This window comes from Cherax quadricarinatus, chromosome 44, assembly GCF_038502225.1.
Source record: "Cherax quadricarinatus isolate ZL_2023a chromosome 44, ASM3850222v1, whole genome shotgun sequence".
NCBI classification, from domain to species: Eukaryota; Metazoa; Arthropoda; class Malacostraca; order Decapoda; family Parastacidae; genus Cherax; species Cherax quadricarinatus.
In genome coordinates this window covers 19,136,700-19,162,005 of record NC_091335.1, presented here as the reverse complement: position 1 = coordinate 19,162,005, position 25,306 = coordinate 19,136,700, and the positions used below count along the sequence as shown (strand labels likewise).

The 25,306-nt window shown below is 44.0% G+C and overlaps 1 protein-coding gene across 15 annotated transcripts in view; it reads right to left on the bottom strand.

Moving 5' to 3' along the window:
- Positions 1 to 25,306, bottom strand: part of chb (chromosome bows) — a 788,037-nt gene that overhangs the window by 30,575 nt on the left and 732,156 nt on the right. For all 15 annotated transcript variants that reach the window (XM_053789056.2, XM_053789064.2, XM_053789065.2 and 12 more), the window contains one exon: positions 12 to 349. In XM_053789056.2, the coding sequence (XP_053645031.1) occupies positions 12 to 349 (338 nt within the window). The remainder of the gene's footprint in view (positions 1 to 11; positions 350 to 25,306) is intronic.

Sequence of the window (25,306 nt, the reverse complement as noted above, 5' to 3'; positions counted from 1 at the left end):
CATACACTCACCTTACTAAGTCTAAAGTTCTGTGAATTTTGGTCTGTACTGATCCTAGAAGATCAGAGCCCAATTTATTAAGCAAACGTGTCAACAGAACATAGAGCCAGTCTCCAAGGTCTGCTTTGTGTACCATGATTAACTCCATCAGTGTGTCAAGAAATAAAGTAAAGACTTTGGTATGTGCATCCATAAACATTTTTGTGAAGATTTCAGTGACCCTCTTCAGCTCTGATCCAGTAAGCATGTGTGAACCACGCAAAAATGCTTGAAGAGCCATCAGGCCTTCCTTTCGGTCCCCCCAGTGAGTTGATGCACAGTTAAGAATGATGTCACTAACATCCTGCATCTGTAAGAGAAAAATCGGTCATAATCCTAATAATAAGCAGTGATTATTTATAGGTAATATGGTACAGTACTATACATTATTCATAGGGAAAAATGTTTACTGTATGAAGGAATGGCAGTTGAAAAGCTATCTGTGCATGTATATCAGCCAAGATGAAAATTTATTAAAATATTTAAATATATACACTGAGTATTTTATTGCAATAAAAATATCATATTTTTCTTAACACGTCAACCGTCTCCCACCGAGCCACGGTGACCAAAAATGAACAAAATACTTACACTATCATTCAACACTTTCATCACCATTCATACATAATCACTGTCTTTGCAGAGACGCCCAGATACGACAGTTTAGATGTCACTTCAAACAACCAACATCCCAAACCCCTTCTTTACAGTGCAAGCATTCTACTTCTCACCTCCAGGACTCAAGTCTGGCTAACCAGTTTCCCTGATTATTATTATTATTATTATAATCAAAAAGAAGCGCTAAGCCACAAGGGCTATACAGCGCTGCAGGGTAGGGAAGGAAGCAAGGGAATTGGATGGCAGAAGGGAGGGGGGATGATCAGCAGGTTACAGAAAACAGCGGGGCAGGGGATAGTACGGGGGTAGAGGGTAGCAAGAGATACAAGTAGAAAGGGCTGAACGTATCAAAATTTGTGGAGTAAGTCAGTCGTTGTCAAAAAGTCAATGAGAGAGTCCGGATGAAAGGTGGGTCCATCAGCGAGAAGGGAAGGTAAAGAGAGAGCAGCGGGGCGAAGACGACGACAGAGGTAAATTCTGCGTGCTCGTTGATAAAGTGGGCAGTCCAACAGAATGTGGCTGACTGATAATGGAGCTTGGCAATTCTCACAGAGAGGAGCAAGACGCCTCTCCATGAGATATCCATGAGTAAGACGAGTATGGCCAATGCGAAGACGGGAGAGAGTAGTCTCCCAACCTCGACACTGGTGATAAGAAGACGGCCAGTAACCTATACTCGGTTTAATAGACTGAAGTTTGTTGCCGAGCATAGTAGACCAACGTTGTTGCCAACGGGTGTGAAGGTGGGAAGATATTACAGCAAAATAGTCCGTACATGGAATACCTCTATAAGAAACTGGTAGGTCATGTACTGCTGACCGCGCAGCAGTGTCTGCCTGTTCATTGCCCTGTACGTCAACATGACCAGGGACCCAACAAAAAACAATATCTTTATGCTTAGTAAAGATGCGGCGTAGCCAAAGTTGGATACGGAGGACTAAGGGGTGAGGTGTATCAAATTTTTGTATAGCCTGTAAAGCACTAAGGGAGTCTGAGACAACCACAAATGATGACACAGGCATAGATGCAATACGGATAAGTGCTGTAAGGATGGCATATAATTCAGCAGTAAAAATACTAGCTGAAGATAGTAAATGCCCTTGTACGACGCTGTCCGGAAACACTGCTGCGAATCCTACGCCGTCAGAAGACTTAGAGCCATCTGTGTACACAGCAATGGCATGAGAATGAGAGTGAAAGTGGTCAAGAAAAAGAGAGCGGGAAGCGACCGTAGACAGTTGGGCTTTCGAGCAAGGGAGGGAGAAAGAACAGACTCGAACAGCTGGAACTTCCCAGGGGGGTAGGGAAAAGTGTGATGCTACATGTACATAGAAAGGTGGTAGTTGAAGAGAAGACAAGAGCGAATGAAGGCGAAGAGAGAAGGGACGGAGTAAGCAGGGGCGGCGAACAAATAAAGAATGTCTACTAATATCAGTGACCATTCTATAAATGGAAGGATTGCGGAGATCATGAGAGCGTACATAGTAGCGCAGGCAATGGGCATCACGGCGATCGGATAAGGATGGAACGTTCGCTTCTGCATAGAGGCTTTCGACAGGGGAAGAGCGAAAAGCACCAAGGCATAAACGTAATCCTTGGTGATGAATGGGGTTAAGGCTAGAGAGAGTAGCAGGAGATGCCGCTGAATAGATCTGGTCACCATAATCAAGTTTCGATAAAATAAGGGTGGAATGTAGGTGAAGGAGGGTTCGACGATCAGCTCCCCACGAAAGATGAGCAAGGGTTTTAAGAAGGTTCAGCCGGCTGTGACAAGTTGCCTTCAGAGAGGTAATGTGAGGTTTCCAGGATAACCTACGATCAAAGAGGAGGCCCAGAAACTTGACTGTATCACGTTCAGGGATACGTGAGCCATAGAGGTACAAAGGATGATCAGAGATGACAGAGCGTCTAGTGAAAGTGATTTGGTGGGTTTTAGTGCTGGAAAATTTAAACCCATGTGTGGTGGCCCAATTGGAAACACGGTCGACTGCATGCTGGAGAGAAACTGTAAGGAGGTGACAGTCAGCGCCTGCACAGGCAATAGCGAAGTCATCAACATAGAGTGATGACCAAATATTTGATGGAAGACTAGAGGCCAAATCATTAATAGCAAGGAGAAAAAGTGTTGTGCTCAGAACACATCCCTGGGGGACACCTTCAGCTTGGATAAAGTCCGGGGAGAGCACATTATTAACCCGAACACGGAAATGCCTGTCAGTTAAAAAGTTCTTAAGGAAGGATGGTAGATTGCCTCGAAGGCCTAAGGAGTGGGCTTGGGCTAAAATATTATACCTCCAAGTTGTGTCATATGCCTTCTCAAGATCAAAAAATATGGCAATAACTGAGTGGTTATTCGCAAAGGCATTACGAACATACGTATCCAAGCGCAGTAAGGGGTCTATGGTAGAACGTCCCTTACGAAAGCCATATTGACGAGTGGAGAGACTGTTGTGTGTCTCTAAATACCACACTAAACGTCTATTTACTAGACGTTCCATTACTTTGCAAACTGCACTGGTAAGAGCAATGGGACGATAGTGGGAGGTTTCATGTCCCGTAGTGCCTGGTTTGCGGAAAGGGAGAACAATGGCGGATTTCCACAGCTGTGGAAGAACTCCTTGTGACCAAATAAGATTGTAAAGGCGTAATAGGACTGCAAGGGCTGACTGATGTAAATGTTGTAGCATACGAATATGAATGTCGTCGGGCCCAGCTGCCGATGATCGACAAGCTGAGAGTGTTGCCTCCAGTTCTTGAAGTGTAAAAGGCACATTATACTGTTCTTCTCTGAGAGAAGAAAAGTCCAAGGGTGCTAACTCTCTGGCAGACTTTGAGGAAAGAAATGAGGGGCATAGATGGAGTCCCTGAGAAATACGGACCAGATGATTGCCAATTTCATTGGCAACATCTAGTGGGTTTGCTATATCAACACCGGCAACCCGCAGAACAGGAGCCGGGTCAGGAGAATATTTACCACTCAGTTTTCGTACTTTTTTCCAGACTGCACTCATAGAGGAAGCAGAGGTGATGGTGGAGACATAATCTCGCCAGCAAGTGCGTTTAGCGTCACGGATGACACGGCGAGCGATCGCACGCTTCTGTTTAAAATCAAGGAGTCGCTCTGTGGTTCTATTGTACCGGTACCTGCCCCATGCAGCGCGTTTCAAACGTACTGCACGAGCACAAGCAGGAGACCACCAAGGCACGCATTTCTGAGAATGCCTGCTCGAAGTTTGGGGTATAGAATGAGAAGCTGCGGTGAAAACGGAGGATGAGAAGAGGTGTAAAAGCTCATCGATGGAGGACGAAGAAGGAACCTCTTTAAAAACAGTCAGGTGTGAGTAAAGGTTCCAATTTGCCCGATTAAATTGCCAGCGTGGGGTGCGAAGAGGTGGCGAATATGAAGGGGAAGTAAGAATGATTGGGAAATGATCACTGTCATGTAAGTCCGGGAGAACAGACCAAGTAAAGTCTAATGCGGCGGAGGAAGAGCAAACTGAGAGATCGATGCAAGAGAGAGTATGAGTCCGAGGATCAAAATGGGTGTGAGTACCTGTATTTAAAACATGGAGGGGGTGGGTGGCAAGAAAAGCCTCTAACTGAATTCCACGGGAATCACAGTGAGACCCTCCCCAGAGGAAATGGTGGGCATTAAAATCACCAAGTAACAGAATTGGTGGCGGTAATGACGAAACAAGGAAGGCAAAATCCGGAATAGATAATGCCCGAGAAGGAGAGAGATATAAAGAACAGAGCGTATACCACCTATGTAAGTGGATACGGGCTGCTGTGTAATGCAGCGAAGTATGAACAAATAGCTGATGGTACGGAATATCAGTGCGGAGAAGAAGGGCACTTTCATTAAAGGTCCCATCAGGAAAAGGATCTGAAGAATACAATAAATTATAGCCTGAGATGTGAGAAATAACAGCAGAGTGTAATTTTGGTTCCTGTAAGCAAACACCAACAGGGGCAAACTGGGAGAGTAACATCTGAAGCTCACCCCGATTACCCCTGAGGCCACGTATATTCCACTGTAAAAAGGCCATGAATGGCAATGATAAAGATACTTGAAATCCGCAGGTAAGGGTTCCTACGGACTAGGAGGGTTAGAAAAGTCCACATGCGGAGGCAGTGGAAAATGTTCAAGCAGCGAAGGAACGGTGCGCTGTGAAGAAAGGAGTTGCGCAGATGGAGCAGAGGAGAGAGAAAGAGCGGAAGGTGGATCAGTGTCCATTGATGGTTTGGTCTCTGCAATATATTCAGAGATTGCTTCAAGTGTTTCAGAATTCAGAGATGTTGTATGGGAGACAATATTGGGAATGGTAGGGGGAGGATGAGTAAAGATTGGAACTGTATTGGACTGTACCAAGGTAGGGGGGGGCGAAAGGGTGGAGGGAACTGGAGAAGCGTGGCAGGGGACAGAAGAGACAGGAACCTGGGAGGTAGCAGAAGAGGAAGAAACTTGGGAGGGAACAGGGGAGGAAGGTACATTACGAGGAGGAGGGTGAACCTCTGCACTTGTAACTGAGCCAGTGAGAGGGGAAGAACTAGGGACAGAGACAGGGAGGGTAAAATGAGGAGGTGGAAGATGGGTAGGAGGTGTTACCGGACCTTTTTTTGACTTTTGAGAAGTAGAGGGACGATTGGGAAGAGGTGTCGTACGAGGTCTCGTCGATACTGAGGCTTGTAAGAGAGAACTCGAAGAAGCGAGATTAGACTGAGGCGTTGAAGTAGGGACGTCTGAGCCGAGGACAGCAAAAGGATTAGATACAGGAGTGATTATGGGAGAGGTAACCACAGAGGTGGGTGTAGAAGATGGGATACCAGAAGTGGGGGGACGTTTTGAAACACGGGAATAAGAAACACGTGGGAGTCTCCCTTGGAGGCGGAGATGAGAAACTGCCATGGCATAAGGGAGACCTTCTGTCTCTTTGAGGTAACGGATTTCCCGCTCGTTTAAATAGACCTGACAACGGCGAGAGTACGAAGGGTGAGCCTCATGACAGTTAAGGCAAGAGGGAGATCGATTGCAAGACGTATTAGAATGGTCATCGGCACCACAGACTGGGCATTCGGCGATAGATCTGCAATATTTCGCTGGATGGCCAAATCGCCAGCAATTTCTACACTGTTGTGGTGTAGGGATCACCTTTCGAACTTGTAACCGATGTCCTGCTATATAAACTGAGGATGGGAGTTCTCGGCTGTCAAAAGTTAAACGAGCCACATTGCTAGGGTATCGTCTCCGCCCACGGGCAGGAAGAACGTAAGTGTCTACCTTGAGGATTGGGAGATCTTGGAGTTCCAGCTGTTCTAGAATGTCGGTGCCACATGTCTGGAAATTTTGCTGAACTATGGTATGGGGCAGAATAACGGTACCACTACAAGAATTGAGGGAATGATGTTTTTCAAGGGTGACAGGAACAGTATCTATATGGGAAAGACGAGAGAGCTCACGAGCCTGGGTAGCATTCTGTACGGTAATGATGCGCGTACCGCTCTTAAGAGCATGAAAAGAAATATCTTTACCAACATGGCGTAGGAGTGCCTTGCCAATACTATGGTCAGAAAGATAGGCAGTAGAGGAAGTTGGTCGTAAAGTGAAGAATTTAGTCCACTGTTCAGTCTGAAACTGAGCGTGGAAAGGTAGTGAAGGACGTGTCGATCTTTTCTGAGAAGAACGAGAAGGTGAAGGTGGAGAAGTATCATCAGCAGGTAATTGTCGTTGACGTTTAGGCGTGGGACCAGAGTTGGTCCGACGTGGAACGGGTCGGCGATTTGAAAATTGCCGCACCGTAGAGGGAGAGGCCGGAAGCATAGTCAGAGGAGAGCGAAGGTCTGGTAAATCGAAGGAGTCAGTCGAGGCCTCAGTACCTGAAGCAGGTGAGGAAACAGCACCGGCAATAGGTACAGAGGCATGAGGAATGTCTGAAGAGTGGTCCAAAGACGAGGCGGGGTCAGAACGGGGTGCGGTATCAAGAAGGGGCCCGGGGGTACCAGGTTCATGGACTAGGGCTGCCATGGTTAGGTTACTTCTTTCTTTTTGTTTTTAAGAAAAAAAAAGAAAGAAGAAAAGAAAATAAAAATAAAAAAAAGAAAAAAAAAGGGGGGACCGGGGAGGGATAGTTCCTAGGAGGAATGAAAGGGCCAGAAATCTCCCTCCGCGCCCAAGAGGACTCGACACCGCTAGTAGCGCAGATGCAGCATGGAACCCGTGCCATACCCTACCCTTCATGCCAGTAAACCAGCAATCTGGGATAGCAACCTCACATCTGCCGAGCTACCTCGGTGGACAAAAGAGAGGGCGGCCGGATATCCGCCACAAAGCATACCTCCTTCAGCCACCACCCCCGGAATCCGAAAGGTGGCTTCCAGAGATACACCCGTCGCCCAAAAGACACCCAAAGCTACTCCGGGATACCGGAGAGGGATCGGGACATCCCTAGGCAATCCAGATTCCACGGCAAACTACGCCACCGCCAAGAAACCTCAACGGAATGGGATCGACCCCGGTGTCCTTTCCTCTACCTAGGAACTAGCGTGCCTGTGGGAGAAATCCCAAAGGACAAAAAGAGGAAGGGCAAAAGGGAGGAGTGGGGAGGAGGAGGAGGAAAGGAAAAAGGGGAGGATGGGGAGGATGGGATAGGGGAGGGGAGATTGGGGGGTAATTAGGTTCGGTCTGAGGAAGAAGACCGATAGGTCTAATTCCTCAGACCAAGAGCCTCTTCACCACGCCAAGGAGCCCCCCTTGAAGAGGCCAGTTTCCCTGAATCCCTTCACAAAATATTACCCTGCTCACACTCCAACAGCTTGTCAGATCTCAAAAACCATTCATAAAATAAACTGCAATGAAAATTTAACAGGAATAAAAACACGAGTAAAGAAAAGCTAAAACGTAAAAATAAAAATCTACAAGATTTCTCAGCCATCTTGCAGGTTTACAAGAAAAAAAAAATATCTTAGTAGTACAAAAAATTTACTAGGCTTCCATTTCCTTCATATGACAGGAGGGCAGTATAATACTTTCCTGGATTGTTGTTCTCAAGTTAAGATTTATGTTGGGACACTGGAAATTAGTTATTACTAAATGTAAAGCGAAGAAAAACTTGTTTCTTTTTTTCTCGGGTCACCCTGCCTCGGTGGGAGACGATGTGTTTAAAAAAAATTTAATTTGTTAATACAGTTTAAGAAAAAGTATAGTAGGTACTTTTTCTTGGCTATTCTTGGATCAGATACAATGAGGAATTAGATGAAAAATGCTCAAAAAGACATACCCTAACTATATGTGATGTATGGAAATGGCTCTCCCTGTATATGGCTATGGCTCTGCCCTATATAGTTCAGATAATTATAATCAAGCATCCACTGTACAGCAAACAGCAATACAGTATATCTAATATTTAACCGAAACCTTACATAATTTGTAATTACCAGTTAATTATATAAATATGAAAAATAAAGAAACTTTTGGCCAACTCATATTTTCTGACCATATGGATACTGAAAGAAACACAAACACAACCTAGTTCTACTGGGGATTAACTCTGGACATACATTCCTCAGAACAAAATTAGAGAAGATTGCTATAGTAAGCCTACTGGCCCTGACTAGACAGGGCCTGTTTACATCTACCCATTCTCACTCACAAAACATTTTTTTGTTCAGTTTTAAAGTGTAGTAGAGGTGTCAAGTTATATCTCAGAGGAATTAGCTAAAAGTATATCAACCCTCCATCACATATCCCTCAAACATAAGTCATATAGTCATATGTATAGTACTGAAATAACCAGCTATCTCAGCATACAATAATTTTGGGTTGACTATGAAGCTGGAAGTAGAAAACTGTCAAATACCATTTGTGAAATAAATGCTTTAGAAGTGGGTAGGTGCAAGTAAGATCTGTATAGCACAGGCCAGTAGACTTGCTGTGTTTCATTATTCTTATGTTGTACAATGCTCACATTTACCTCCACATGCAAGATTATAACGAGCAGTTAATAATTTTAACATCTGAAGATTTACACATACAAAAATTGGTTTAGGATGCTCTAAACACTATATACAGTAAAACCTCAAATTAACAGACCCCCATTTGATAGATTTCAGAAACTATGGACAAATAAATTGGCTGCAAACACTGGAATCATTGTACAAAATGAAAAAAGTCCGTAGATTCTGAATTTTGTCCACAGTGAGTGTCCAGTAGTCTTCTGAATCAATGGACCAAGTCCAATGATTCTGACATTTATCCAGCGTAGGTCAGAGTATCCTCATCCAGGACCTCTGTTTTCAGTGTTCCCCGAGCCATAGGCCACCCACATCAGTTCACTGTTTGTGCTTACACATACACTCCCCAGTCTCCAATTTTGCCTGAATTTACAGTGTTTTAGAAGACTTTATTAACATCTTAACCCTTTCACTGTCCAGACCTAAAATCTGAAACTTGTACAGAGCATCCAAGAATTAAAAAAAAAAGAAAATATTTTTCCTTATGAAATGGTAGAGGGTCTCTCTCTCTCTGTGTGGGTATTATTATTATTATAATCAAAAAGAAGCGCTAAGCCACAAGGGCTATACAGCACTGCAGGGCAGGAAGGAAGCGAGGGCATCAGGTGGCAAAAGGGAGATGGATGAGTAATAGATTACGGATAACAGCGGGGCAGTGGATGGTGAAAGGGTAAAGGGCAGCAAGAGACTGAACTAGAAAGGGCTGAGGGGAGTGCGAAAGGTATCATCATCAGAGTTTGTGGAGTAAATCAGTCGTTGTCAAGAAGTCAATGAGAGAGTCAGGATTAAAGGAGGGTCCATCAGCAAGAATGGAAGGTAAAGAGAGAGTAGTAGAACGAAGACGACGTTGGAGGTAAATTCTGCGTGCTCATTGATAGAGAGGGCAGTCTAACAGAATGTGGCTAATTGATACTGGAACTTGACACTGCTCACAGAGAGGTACAGGGTGCCTCTCCATGAGATACCCGTAAGACGAGAGTGGCCAATGCGAAGACGGGAGAGAGAGGTCTCCCAACCACGGCACTGATGACAAGAAGACAGCCAGTAACCTATGCTCGGTTTAATAGAATGAAGTTTGTTACCAAGCAGAGTTGACCAACGTTGTTGCCAACAGGCACGAAGGTGGGCAGCTATTGTAGCAAAATAGTCCAGAAATGGAACACCTCTATAGGAAATTGGTAGGTCATGTACTGCTGACCGCGCAGCAGTGTCTGCCTGTTCATTGCCCTGTACGTCGACATGACCAGGGACCCAACAAAAAATAATATCTTTATGCTTCGTAGAGATACGGCGTAGCCAAAGTTGGATATGGAGAACTAGGGGGTGAGATGTATCAAATTTTCGTATAGCCTGTAGAGCACTAAGGGAGTCTGAGACTACCACAAATGATGACACAGGCATAGATGCGATACGAATAAGTGCTGCAAGAATGGCATACAGTTCAGCAGTAAAAATGCTAGCCGAAGATAGTAAATGCCCCCGCACGACGCTGTCCGGAAAAACTGCTGCAAATCCGACGCCGTCTGAAGACTTAGAGCCATCTGTGTAAACAGCGGTGGCATGAGAATGGGAGTGGAAGTGACCAAGAAAAAGAGAGCGGGAAGCCACCGTAGGCAGTTGAGCTTTCGAGCAAGGGAGTGAGAAAGAACAGACCCGAACAGCTGGAACTTCCCAGGGGGGTAGGGAAAAGTGAGATGCCACATGAACATATAAAGGTTGTAACTGGAGGGAAGACAAGAGTGAATGTAGGCGAAGAGAAAAAGGAAGGAGCAAACAGGGGCGGCGAACAAATAAAGAATGTCTACTAATATCGGTGACCATTCTATAAATGGAAGGATTGTGGAGATCGTGAGAGCGTAAATAGTAGCGAAGGCAATGGGCATCACGGCGATCAGACAAGGATGGAACATTCGCTTCTGCATAGAGGCTCTCAACAGGGGAAGAGCGAAAAGCACCAAGGCACAAACGTAATCCTTGGTGATGGATAGAGTTAAGGCTAGAGAGAGTAGCAGGAGAGGCCGCGGAATAAATCTGGTCACCATAATCGAGTTTCGATAAAACGAGGGCTGAATGTAGGTGAAGCAGAGTTCAACGATCAGCTCCCCAGGAATGATGAGCAAGGGTTTTAAGAAGGTTTAGCCGGCTGTGACAAGTTGCCTTCAGAGAGGTAATGTGAGGTTTCCAGGATAACCTACGGTCAAAGAGAAGGCCTAGAAACCTGACTGTATCACGTTCGGGGATACGGGAGCCATAGAGATACAAAGGATGATCGGAGATAACAGAGCGTCTAGTGAAAGTAATTTGGTGAGTTTTGGTACTTGAAAATTTAAACCCATGCGTGGTGGCCCAAGTGGAAACACGGTCGACCGCATGCTGGAGAGAAACTGCAATAAGATGACAGTCAGTGCCTGCACAAGCAATAGCAAAGTCATCAACATAGAGTGATGACCAAATATTGGGTGGAAGAACAGAGGCCAAATCATTTATAGCAAGGAGAAAAAGTGTTGTGCTTAGAACACATCCCTGAGGGACACATTCAGCTTGGACGAAGTCCGGGGAAAGAACATTATTGACTCGAACACGGAAATGTCTGTCAGTTAAAAAGTTCTTAAGGAAGGATGGTAGATTGCCTCGGAGGCCTAAGGAATGGGCCTGGGCCAAAATATTATACCTCCAAGTTGTGTCATATGCCTTCTCAAGGTCAAAAAATATGGCAATAACTGAGTGACTATTTGCAAAGGCATTACGAACATACGTATCCAAGCGTAGTAAGGGGTCTATGGTAGAACGACCCTTACGAAAGTCATATTGACTAGCGGAGAGACTGTTGTGTGTCTCTAAATACCACATTAAACGTCGATTTACGAGACGTTCCATCACTTTGCAAACTGCGCTAGTAAGGTGCGATGGGACGATAGTGGGAGGCATCATGTCCTGTAGTACCCGGTTTGCAGAAAGGGAGAACAATGGCATATTTCCACAGCTGGGGAAGAACTCCTTGTGCCCAAATAAGATTGAAGAGGTGTAAGAGGACTACAAGGGCTGAGTGATGTAAATGTTGTAACATACAAATATGAATGTCGTCAGGCCCAGCTGCCGATGATCGGCAAGCTGAGAGTGTTGCCTCCAGTTCCTCAAGTGTAAAAGGCACATTATACTGTTCTTCTCTGAGAGAAGAAAAGTCCAAAGGTACTAACTCTCTGGCAGACTTTGAGGAAAGAAACGAGGGGCATAGATGGAGCCCTCGGGAAATACGGACCAGATGTGTGCCAAGATCAATGGCAACGTCGAGAGAGTTTGCTACATCAACACCAGCGACCCGTAGAACAGGAGCCGGGTCAGGAGAGTATTTACCACTCAATTTCCTCACTTTTTTCCAGACTGCACTCATAGAAGAAGCAGAGGTGATGGTGGAAACATAGTCTCTCCAACAAGTGCGTTTAGCTTCACGGATGACACATCGAGCGATCGCACGCTTCTGCTTAAAATCAAGAAGTCTCTCAGCGGTTCTATTGTACCGGTACCTGCTCCATGCAGCACGTTTCAAACGTACTGCATGAGCACAAGCAGGAGACCACCAAGGCACGCACTTCTGAGAATGCCTGCCTGAGGTTTGGGGTATAGAATGAGAAGCTGCGGTATAAACTGACGTCGAGAAGATGTGTAGGAGCTCATCAATGGAGGATGAAGGAGGAACCTCACTAAAAGCAGTGAGGTGTGACTAAAGATCCCAATTTGCCCGATCAAATTGCCAGCGAGGGCTACGGAAAGGTGGTGAATAGGAAGGAGAAGTAAGAATGATCGGAAAATGATCGCAGTCCTGTAAGTCTGGTAGAACAGACCAGGTGAAGTCTAGTGCAGTTGAGGAAGAGCAGACTGATAGATCGATGCAAGAGAGAGTATGAGTACGAGGATCATAATGGGTGGGAGTACCCTATTTAAAACATGGAGGGGGTGAGAGGCGAGAAAAGCCTCCAACTGGATGCCACGTGAGTCACAATGAGACCCCCCCCAGAGGAAATGGTGGGCATTAAAATCACCAAGTAACAGAAGTGGTGGCGGTAAGGACGAAACAAGAAAGGCAAAGTCTGGGATAGAAAATGCCCGAGAAGGAGAGAGATATAAAGAACATATTGTAAACCACTTATTCAAGTGGATACGGGCTGCAGTGTAATGCAGCGAGGTATGGACAAATAGTTGACAGTACGGAATATCATTGCGTAGAAGAAGGGCACATTCATTAAAGGTCCCATCTGAGAAAGGATCCGAAGAATACAATAAATTATAGCCTGAGATAGGTTGGAAAACAGCCGAGTGTAATTTTGGTTCTTGTAAGCAAGCACCAACAGGGGAAAACCAGGAAAGCAACATCTAAAGCTCACCCCGATTACCCCTGAGGCCGCGGATATTACACTGTAAATAGGCCATGATTGGCGATGAAGAAAATACCAGGAATCTGTAGGTAAAGGCACCTACGGACTAGAGGGGTTAGTAAAGTCAACGTGTGGTGGCATTGGAAGACGTTCAAGTAGCGAAGGAACGGAGCGTTGCGAAGAATGGGGTTGTGAAGATGGAGGAGAGGGAAGAGAAGGAACAGGAAGTGAATCAGTGTCCATTGAAGGTTTAGTCTCTGCAATATATTCTGAAATGGCTTCAAGTGTTTCTGAATTCAAAGATGTATGAGAGACCATATTGGAGATAGGAGGAGGGTGAGTAAAGATTGGGACAGTAATGGACTGTACCAAAGTAGAGGGGGAGGGAAGAGTGTAAGGGACTGGAGATGAAGTGTGGGGGGGGACAGAAGAGGCAGAAACCTGGGAGGTGGCAGAAGAGGGAGAAACTTGGGAGGGGACGGGGGTGGAAGGCATAGTACGAGGAGGAGGGTGAATCTCTACACTTGTAATAGAGCCAGAGAGAGGGGAAGAACTAGGTACAGAGACTGGAAAGGTAAAGTGTGGAGGTGGAAGATGGGAAGGAAGGGGCAAAGAAGATTTGAGCAATGTGGATTTTTTGGACTTCTGAGTAGAGGGGCGATTGGTAGTAGGTGTCGTACGAGGTCTTGTCGATACTGGGGCTTGTGAGGAAGGACGCGAAGATGAGAGAACACACTGAGTTGTAGTCGGGACGTCAGAGCCAAGGACAGCAAAAGGATTAGATGCCGTAGTGGCTATGGGAGGGGTAACAACAGAGGAGGCTGCAGAAGATGGGACCCAAGAAGTGGGGGGATGTTTGGAAACACGAGAATAAGAAACACGGGGTAGTCTCCCTTGGAGGCGGAGATGAGTAACTGCCATAGCATAAGGGAGACCTTCTGCCTCTTTGAGGCAACGGATTTCACGTTCATTTAAGTAGACCTGGCAACGGCGGGAGTACGAAGGGTGAGCTTCATTACAATTAAGGCAAGATGGAGGTTGACTGCAAGATGTATTAGAATGGTCGTCGGCACCACAGACTGGGCATTCGGCCATAGATCTGCAATATTTCGCTGGGTGACCAAAACGCCAGCAATTTCTACATCGTTGCGGTGTAGGTATCACCTTTCGAACTTGTAACCGATGTCCCGCGACATATACAGAGGACGGGAGTTCTCGGCTGTCAAAAGTTAAACGAGCCACATTGCAAGGGTAACGTCTCCACCCCCGGGCAGGAAGGACATAAGTGTCTACTTTGAGGATTGGGAGATCCTGGAGTTCCAGCTGTTCAAAAATGTCATTGCCACATGACTGGAAATTCTGTTGGACTATGGTATGGGGCAGAATGACAGTACCACTACAAGAATTGAGAGAAAGATGTTTTTCAATAGTGATAGGAGTATTATCGATATTCGAAAGGAGAGAAAGATCATGAGCTTGGGTAGCATTCTGGACAGTGACGATGCACATACCGCTCTTGAGAGCATGAAATGAAATATCTCTACCAACATGACGCAGGAGCGCTTTGCCAATACTATGGTCAGAAAGGTAGGCAGAAGAAGAAGTCGGTCTTAAAGTAAAGAATTTAGTCCATTGTGTGGTCCGAAACTGAGCGTGGAGAGGGAGTGCTTGACGTGTCGGTCTTTTCCGAGTAGAATGGGAAGGTAACGAAGGAGCATCATCAGGAGAATGAAGTTGGCGTTTAGGAGTAGGACCGGAGTTATTCCGGCGGGAAATGGGCAGGCGATTCGAAAGTTGCCGTACCGTAGAGGGAGAAGCCGGTAGCATAGTCAAAGGAGAGCGGAGTTCAGACAAATCGAAGGAGTCAGTTGAAGCCCCGGTACCTGAAGCGGGTGAGGAAACAGCACCAGCAAGAGGTACAGGGGCATCAGGAGTGTCCGAAGAGTGGTCTAAACACAAGGCAGGGTCAGAATGGGGTGCGGTATCAAAGGGGCCCGGGGGTAGTGGGTTCATGGACTAGGGCTGCCATGGTTAGGTTACTCCTTTGCTTTTTGTTTTTAAGAAAAAAAAAAAGAAAGAAGAAAAGAAAATAAAAATAAAAAAAAAGATTAAAAAAAGGGGGAGCGGGGAGGAATAGTTCCCAGGAGGAATGAAAGGGCCGGAAATCTCCCTCCGCGCCCAAGAGGACCTCAGCACCGCTAGTAGCGCAGATGCAGCATGGAACCCGTGCCATACCCTACCCTTCATGCCAGTAAACCAGCAATCCGGGATAGCAACCTCACATCTGCCGAGCTACCTCGGTGGACAAAAGAGAGGGCGGCCGGATATCTGCACAAAGCATACCTCCTTCGGCCACCACCCCGGAATCCGAAAGGTGGCTTCCAGAGATACACCCGTCGCCCGAAAGACACCCAAAGCTACTCCGGGATACCGGAGAGGGATCGAGACATCCCCAGGCAATCCAGATTCCATGGTAAACTACGCCACCGCCAAGAACCTCAACGGAATGGGATGGACCCCGGTGTCCTTTCCCCTACCTAGGAACTAGCGCGCCTGTGGGAGAAATCCCAAAGGCCAAAAAGAGGAAGGGCAAAAGGGAGGGGTGAGGAGGAGGAGGAGGAGGAATGGAAAAAGGGGAGGGTGGGGAGGATGGGATAGGGGAGGGGAGAATGGGGGGTAATTAGGTTCGGTCTGAGGAAGAAGACCGACAGGGCTAATTCCTCAGACCAAGAGCCTCTTCACCACGCCAAGGAGCCCCCCTTGAAGAGGTAGTGCAGTGGAGGAAGAGCAGACTGATAGATCGATGCAAGAGAGAGTATGAGTACGAGGATCAAAATGGGTGGGAGTACCCGTATTTAAAACATGGAGGGGGTAAGAGGCGAGAAAAGCCTCCAACTGGATGCCACGTGAGTCACAATGAGACCCCTCCCCAGAGGAAATGGTGGGCGTTAAAATCACCAAGTAAAAGAAGTGGTGGTGGTAAGGATGAAAAAGAAAGGCAAAGTCTGGGATAGAAAATGCTCGAGAAGTAGAGAGATATAAAGAACATATTGTAAACCACTTATTCAAGTGGATACGGGCTGCAGTGTAATGCAGCGAGGTATGGACAAATAGTTGACAGTACAGAATATCATTGCGTAGAAGAAGGGCACTTTCATTAAAGGTCCCATCTGAGAAAGGATCCGAAGAATACAATAAATTATAGCCTGAGATAGGTTGGAAAACAGCTGAGTGTAATTTTGGTTCTTGTAAGCAAGCACCAACAGGGGAAAACCTGGAAAGCAACATCTGAAGCTCACCCCGATTACCCCTGATGCAACAGGGGAAAACCTGGAAAGCAACATCTGAAGCTCACCCCGATTACCCGAGGCCGCGGATGTTCCACTGTAAATAGGCCATGATTGGCAATGAAGAAAATACCAGGAATCCGTAGGGAAACTCACCTACGGACTAGAGGGGTTAGAAAAGTCAACGTGTGGTGGCATTGGAAGACGCTCAAGCAGCGAAGGAACGGAGCGTTGTGAAGAATGGGGTTGTGAAGATGGAGGAGAGGGAAGAGAAGGAACAGGAAGTGAATCAGTGTCCATTGAAGGTTTAGTCTCTGCAATATATTCTGAAATGGCTTCAAGTGTTTCTGAATTCAAAGATGTATGGGAGACCATATTGGAGATAGAAGGGGGAGGGTGAGTAAAGATTGGGACAGTAATGGACTGTACCAAAGTAGAGGGGGACGAAAGAGTGTAAGGGACTGGAGATGAAGTGTGGGGGAAACAGAAGAGGCAGAAACCTGGGAGGTGGCAGAAGAGGACGTAAAGATGTGAGATGTGAGAACAGACTGAGTTGTAGTCGGGACGTCAGAGCCAAGGACAGCAAAAGGATTAGATGCCAGAGTGGCTATGGGAGGGGTAACAACAGCGGAGGCTGCAGAAGATGGGACCCAAGAAGTGGGGGGATGTTTTGAAACACGAGAATAAGAAACACGGGGTAGTCTCCCTTGGAGACGGAGATGAGTAACTGCCATAGCATAAGGGAGACCTTCTGCCTCTTTGAGTCAACGGATTTTACGTTCATTTAAGTAGACCTGGCAACGGCGGGAGTACGAAGGGTGAGCTTCATTACAATTAAGGCAAGATGGAGGTTGACTGCAAGATGTATTAGAATGGTCGTCGGCACCACAGACTGGGCATTCGGCCATAGATCTGCAATATTTCGCTGGGTGACCAAAACGCCAGCAATTTCTACACTGTTGCGGTGTAGGTATCACCTTTCGAACTTGTAACCGATGTCCCGCGACATATACAGAGGACGGGAGTTCTCGGCTGTCAAAAGTTAAACGAGCCACATTGCAAGGGTAACGTCTCCGCCCACGGGCAGGAAGGACATAAGTGTCTACTTTGAGGATTAGTATTATTATTATTATAATCAAAAAGAAGCCCTAAGCCACAAGCACTATACAGAGCTGCAGGGCAGGAAGGAAGCGAGGGCATCAGGTGGCAAAAGGGAGATGGATGAGTAATAGGTTACGGATAACAGCGGGGCAGTGGATGGTGAAAGGGTAAAGGGCAGCAAGAGACTGAACTAGAAAGGGCTGAGGGGAGTGCGAAAAGTATCATCAGAGTTTGTGGAGTAAATCAGTCGTTGTCAAGAAGTCAATGAGAGAGTCAGGATTAAAGGAGGGTCCATCAGCAAGAAGGGAAGGTAAAGAGAGAGTAGTAGAACGAAGACGACGTTGGAGGTAAATTCTGCGTGCTCGTTGATAGAGAGGGCAGTCTAACAGAATGTGGCTAATCGATACTGGAACTTGACACTGCTCACAGAGAGGAACAGGGTGCCTCTCCATGAGATACCCATGAGTAAGACGAGTGTGGCCAATGCGAAGGCGGGAGAGAGTGGTCTCCCAACCTCGGCACTGATGACAAGAAGACGGCCAGTAACCTATGCTCGGTTTAATAGAATGAAGTTTGTTACCGAGCAGAGTTGACCAACGTTGTTGCCAACGGGTGCGAAGGTGGGTAGCTATTGCAGCAAAATAGTCCAGAAATGGAACACCTCGATAGGAAATTGGTAGGTCATGTACTGCTGACCGCGCAGCAGTGTCTGCCTGTTCATTGCCCTGTATGTCGACATGACCAGGGACCCAACAAAAAACAATATCTTTATGTTTAGTAGAGATACGGCGTAGCCAAAGTTGGATACGGAGAACTAGGGGATGAGATGTATCAAATTTTCGTATAGCCTGTAGAGCACTAAGGGAGTCTGAGACTACTACAAATGATGACACAGGCATAGATGCGATACAAATAAGTGCTGCAAGAATGGCATACAGTTCAGCAGTAAAAATGCTAGCTGAAGATAGTAAATGTCCCCGATCCTGGAGTTCCAGCTGTTCAAAAATGTCATTGCCACATGACTGGAAATTCTGTTGGGCTATGGTATGGGGCAGAATGACAGTACCACTACAAGAATTGAGAGAAAGATGTTTTTCAATAGTGATAGAAGTAGTATCGATATTCGAAAGGAGAGAAAGATCATGAGCTTGGGTAGCATTCTGGACAGTGACGATGCGCGTACCGCTCTTGAGAGCATGATATGACATATCTCTATCAACATGACGCAGGAGCACTTTGCCAATACTATGGTCAGAAAGATAGGCAGAAGAAGAAGCAGGTCTTAAAGTAAAGAATTTAGTCCATTGTGTGGTCCGAAACTGAGCGTGGAGAGGGAGTGCATGACGTGTCGGTCTTTTCCGAGTAGAATGGGAAGGTAACGAAGGAGCATCATCAGGAGATTGACGTTGGCATTTAGGAGTAGGACCGGAGTTGGTACGGCGTGAAATGGGCTGGCGATTCAAAAATTGCCATACCGTAGAGGGAGAGGCCGGAAGCATAGTCAAAGGAGAGCGGAGGTCAGACAAATCGAAGGAGTCAGTCGAAGCACCGGTACCTCAAGCGGGTGAGGAAACAGCACCAGCAAGAGGTACAGGGGCATCAGGAGTGTCCGAAGAGTGGTCTAAAAACAAGGCAGGGTCAGAATGGGGTGCGGTATCAAGAAGGGGCCCGGGGATAGTGGGTTCATGGATTGGGTTCTCCATGGTTAGGTTACTACTTTGCTTTTTGTTTCTAAGAAAAAAAAAGAAAGAAGAAAAGAAAATAAAAATAAAAAAAAAGCATAAAAAAAGGGGGGAGCGGGGAGGAATAGTTCCCAGGAGGAATGAAAGGGCCGAAAATCTCCCTCCGCGCCCAAGAGGACCTCAGCACCACTAGTAGCGCAGATGCAGCATGGAACCCGTGCCATACCCTACCCTTCATGCCAGTAAACCAGCAATCCGGGATAGCAACCTCACATCTGCCGAGCTACCTCGGTGGACAAAAGAGAGGGCGGCCGGATATCCGCCACAAAGCATACCTCCTTCAGCCACCACCCCCGGAATCCGAAAGGTGGCTTCCAGAGATACACCTGTCGCCCGAAAGACACCCAAAGCTACTCCGGGATACCGGAGAGGGATCGAGACATCCCCAGGCAATCCAGATTCCACGGCAAACTACGCCACCGCCAAGAACCTCAACGGAATGGGATGGACCCCGGTATCCCTTCCCCTACCTAGGAACTAGCGCGTCTGTGGGAGAAATCCCAAAGGCCAAAAAGAGGAAGGGCAAAAGGGAGGGGTGGGGAGGAGGAGGAGGAAAGGAAAAAGGGGTGGATGTGATAGGGAGGGGGGATTGGGGGGTAATTAGGTTCGGTCTGAGGAAGGAGACCAACAGGTCTGATTCCTCAGACCAAGAGCCTCTTCACCACAATAAGGAGCCCCCCCTTGAAGAGGTCTGTGTGGGTAATAGAACAAAAAGTACAAAATTTGATGAAAAACTGATGAAATTACGCTTTTGCAAATTTTGCTGCGTCAACAATATATAAACATCGGCGATTTTGCCCACTCAAGTCCTATTTTAGGCCAACTACATTGTACCAGTAGACCAAATTCTTAACTATTTCACTAGTATGTCTTCCATTTTATTGATTGAGCACAAGAAACTCCCCAATCAACTATTTCAACTACCCAATAAAGTGATCAGAAATTGCTAATCTGGCCAATTTCACACAAATTTCAAAATATTCCAGTTTCAAAACAGGATTCATAATAAACAATGCAGGCATTCCTGGCATAAAAATAACATTTCCTTTGTTCATTACTTACATTCCCAGGCTTTACACACATCAGCACATTCATGAATGCTTATTAGACCCACCAGTTGGATGTATATTGGACAAGTGACATGATTTATTAATTCTTGAATGTTGGCAAAAACAGAACATTTATGCTAATTGGAACTCAATTTCAAGCAATTTTCAGTCATGAAACCAATCAAAATCATCTCTATTTCTGTAACGTATCTTCCATTCTATCAAATGAGACCAAGAAAGTGAGGATATACCCATGAAAACCATATGAAAATACACAGCGAAGTCAATGTTTTAAACAAAAAACACTTTCACAGTTTTTTTCTCATTATGTACCATGTGCTGCAGATTTTTTTTAATATGGATTTTTTTCATACTGTAAAATTATTATACTGTCCTCTACTGTACATGTACAGTATTTATAATTTCCTCATTTTTTTTAACCCTTTCAATATCACGACCTCTACTCACAAATTTGCTCCCAGGGTCGAAGAATTTGAAAAAAAAAAGTTATCTCACAAAACGACAGTTTTTTTTCCGAAGGTAATGAAACTAAAAGTAAGAAATTTGATGGAAAGCTTATGAAATTATGCTCTCACAAAGTTGGCAGTCTCAGCAATATTTATGCAACAACAATTTTGCCCACTCTGCACCCTATTTTTGGCCAATTCTATTGCTCCACTTGACCAAACTCATAGCTATTTTGTTCATATTCCTTTGATTCTATTGAATGAGTACAAGAAACCACCCATTTACCTATTTCAACTACCAAGTAAAGTTATCAGAAATTGGTAATTTAGCCAATTTCACACAAAATTAAACAATTGTCAATTTGAAAACATGGTCCAGAATAAACAATGTAGACATTCCTGGCACTAAATAAACATTTCCTCTGCTCCTTAGTCATGTTGCCAGACCACTCTTATATTACATGTGCTTTTCATTTTAATTTTTATTTACACAAAAAATATAAAATTTACTTTTATGAATACTACTGCATTATTGTAATGAGTGTATATATAATGTCAGTGCATTCCTAAATGTGTATTAGACTAGCTAGCTTGAAGTGTATTGGACAAGTGACATCATTTGTGTACTCTGGAATATTGGTAAAAATCTAACATTTCCACTATTTTGAGCTCAATTTCAAGCTACTTTCAGTTCTGAAACTAATCAAAATCATCTCTATTTCTGTAATATATCTTCCAATCTATCAAGTGATATCAAGAAACCGACAATACAACCATAAAAACCATATGAAAATACAATGCAGAGTCGTCGTTTTAAACCAAAAACATTGGCGCAGTTTTTTCTTATTATGCACTGTGTGCTGCAGGATTTTTTTTATATGGTGCACACTTACTGCATAGACCCAATGTCTCATATCTAGGCCCAAATTTACCGCTCACATCTTACGCGAGTCAGCTGAGCTCATGGTGTCATGCTACAGAACCGACACAGGTTTCAAAGCTGTGATACAACAGGACCGACACTGAAAGGGTTAACCTCTTCATTGTTTAACCCTTTGACTGTCGCAGCCGTATATATACGTCTTACGAGGTACTGTGTTTGACGTATATATACTCATAAATTCTAGCGGCTTCAAATCAAGCAGGAGAAAGCTGGTAGGCCCACATGTGAGAGAATGGGTCTGTGTGGTCAGTGTGCACCATATAAAAAAAATTCTGGAGCACGCAGTGCATAATGAGAAAAAAAAAATTCCGACCGATTTTTTTAATTAAAATGCCGACTTTGTGGTCTATTTTCGTATAGTATTTATCATTGTATTCTCGTTTTCTTGGTCTCATTTGATAGAATGGAAAACATATTATAGAAATAGATGTGATTTTGATTGATTTTACTATAAAAAGAACCTAGAAATGGAGCTCAAAGTAGGGGAAATGTTTGATTTTTGCCAATGTTCAAAAGTAAACAAATGATGCCATTGTCCAATAAATGTCCAACTAGCCATTCTAATATGCAGTCATGAATGGGTTTATGTTATTTATACAATTATTACAGTATTGCAGTAGTCTGCATAATAGTAAGTCTTCTATTTTTTGTTTCAATAAAAATTCAAAATAGAAAGCAAGAGTAATATCAGAGGGGCCTGGAGACATGACTGATGAGCAAAGAAAATGTTATTTTAGAGCCAGGAATGTCTGCATTGTTCATTCTGGACCTTATTTTGAAATTGTCATATTTTTTAGCTTTCGTGAAACTGGTCAAATTGCAAATTTCTGACCACATTATTAGGTAGTTGAAATCGGTAAATGGGCAGTTTCTTGTACTCAATCAATAGAAAAAATGGAGTTCTAAAGAAATAGCTATGAGCTTGGGCGACTGGAACAATGGAATTAGCCGAAAATAGGGCTCAAAGTGGGCGAAATCGCCGATTTGTAAACAGCGCCGAGGTCGCTAACTTCGCGAGAGCATAATTCCGTCAGTTTTCCATCAAATTTCGTTTTTTTGGTGTCATTACAATCGGGAAAAGATTCTCTATCATTTCATAAGAAAAAATAATTTTTTTTTTTTAAATTTTGCGACACCAGGAGACACCTCAGGATTGGGGGTTGTGACAGTCAAAGGGTTAACCCTTTCAGGGTCCGTCCCATAGATCTACGGCTTTACGTTCAGGGTCCAAACCGTAGATCTACGCCATGAGCTCAGCTCACTCTGATAAACTGTGAGTGGTACATTTGGGCCTAGATATGAGAGAATACATCTATGTGGTATGTGTGCACCACATAAAACAGATCCTGCAGCACACTGTGTATAATGAGAGAAAAAAAATGAAATCATGATTTTTCGATTAAAACAGCAACTTTGCAGTGTTTTTTCGTATGTTTTTTATAGTTGTATTTGCGATTTCTTGGTCTCATTTGATAGAATGGAAGACATTTTACAGAAATAGAGATGATTTTGATTGGTTTTAGCATTGGAAATGGCTTGAAACTGAGCTCAAAGTAGCGGAAATGTTAAATTTTTGCTGATATTCAAGAGTAAACAAACGACCTCACACGTCTAATACACGTTAGCTGGTGGGTCTAATATACATTCACAAATATGGTGATGATATTTATACAATTATTACAGTATTGCATAACAGTAAATCTTCTATTTTTTTGTGTGAATAAAAATTCATTATGTGAATAAAAAATCAAAATGGAATTTATTTGTAAAGCCTCAAAACATAACTAATGAACAGAGGAAATGTTAGTTTAGTGCCAGGAATGCCTACATTGTTCATTCTGGACCCTATTTTGAAATTGGAATATTTTGAACTTTGTGTTAAATTGGCCAAATTAACAATTTCCGATCACTTTATTTTGTAGTTGAAACAGTTGACTTGGCGATTTCTTGTGCTCAATCGATAGAATAGAAGTAATACTAGTGAAATAGCTAAGAATTTGGTTGATTGGAATAATGTAATTGGCCTAAAATGGGAGTCAAAGTCGGCAAAATCGCCGATTCATAAATATCGCTGACACATCAAAATTCGCGAGAGCATAATTTCGTCAATTTTCCACCAAATTTCGTACTTTTTGTTTTATTACCTTCACAAAAAGATTCTCTACGATTTCATAAGAAAAAATAACAATTTTTTTTTTTGAAAATTCTTGGACACTGGTGCGTGACTCCAGATTTGGGCCTTGGACCCTGAAAGGGTTAAAGTCCCCGAAATTAAAAGTGTCAGCATTTAAAAAAAAAAATTCTTCTGAAATGGTACAGAAAGTAATGACACCAAAAATTTGATGGAAAACTTATGGAAGTATAAAAATGCAAAGATATGCATCAGTGATTTAGCAAATTCTATTGCTTAATTTGACCAAATTCTTAGCTATTTCACTAGTATACCTTCCATTCTATAGATCGAACAAAATAAATGCGCAGTCAACTACAAGACCTACTCTATAACGTGCACAGAATTCAGTAATTTGGCCAATTTTACACAAAATTAAAAAATATTCCATTTCAAAAACTGTCGAAAATAAACACTGTAGATATTCCAGGCACTAAGGTGTCTGACAGATGCAGTGTCAGACACTGCAACATCATGGGATCTTGGTACAAAGACTTCAACGCTTGCCCAACCTTTGGACGACGACCTACTTACACTAGTGGCAGGTCCCACTGGGATCCCGCCTCCTCCTGCTTCAACTCATCTCACCGCAGTATATAAGCCACCTCTCTGGCCCTATGCTGCACTTCCTACAAGAGTGATGGACTGAACACATCGATTCCAGGTTGAGGGACTGATTACCTCAAACTTCTACTCTCCTTACCCACTTCTACTTTGTATTGGACTGATGAAGCCACTGTGTGGCGAAACGTTTCTTAAATAAAGATTCCCATGTGTTGCATAAGTGTCTCAATTCTTCAACTTGTCGGTTTTCAAAACCATTCATCACACACAAAAAATATCAGTTTTACCCCATTTCTCAAATAATAAAATAACTAGGAATGATTGGTCATAGTTTATGGCATCCCAATAACTGAAGCAGACCTAGTAAAAACCCATAAAACAGACCAAGGAAAAGTGACAAAAATAGAATATTTGTTACTATGAGATCAATTTTGAGGTACTTTCAGTCCTGAAACCAACCAAAATCATCTCTATTTCAGTGGTATGTCTTCTATCAAATCATACCAAGGAACAGCTAATAAAACCATCCTAGAAAACACCTTCAGGTTGCTATTTTAAACTAAACACAAGGTCAGAGGTTTGCATCTCTTACCATGCACTGTGAGGCAGGATTTTTATTTATACTGTGCGCACACACTCTCAGGTAAAGCCAAAATTTACTGCTTACAGTTTATCCAAGGGAGCTGAGCTCAAAATATAGATCTACATAAGTGACCTTGGCATTAATAACAAATCTATGTACAAGACAGTGAAAGGGTTAAAATACCTGTATAGTATTCTACTGGTTTACCAGTTACAATATTCTTAATGTCTTCTTAATCTTCTAAATTAATAGACCAAATCTGCTGATTCCAAATTCTGTCAGGTTATGTTATGATTGCAAAAAAAAAAGAAAAAAAAAATCATAATTTGAAATCTTCAGGTAATCGGAAATAACATACAT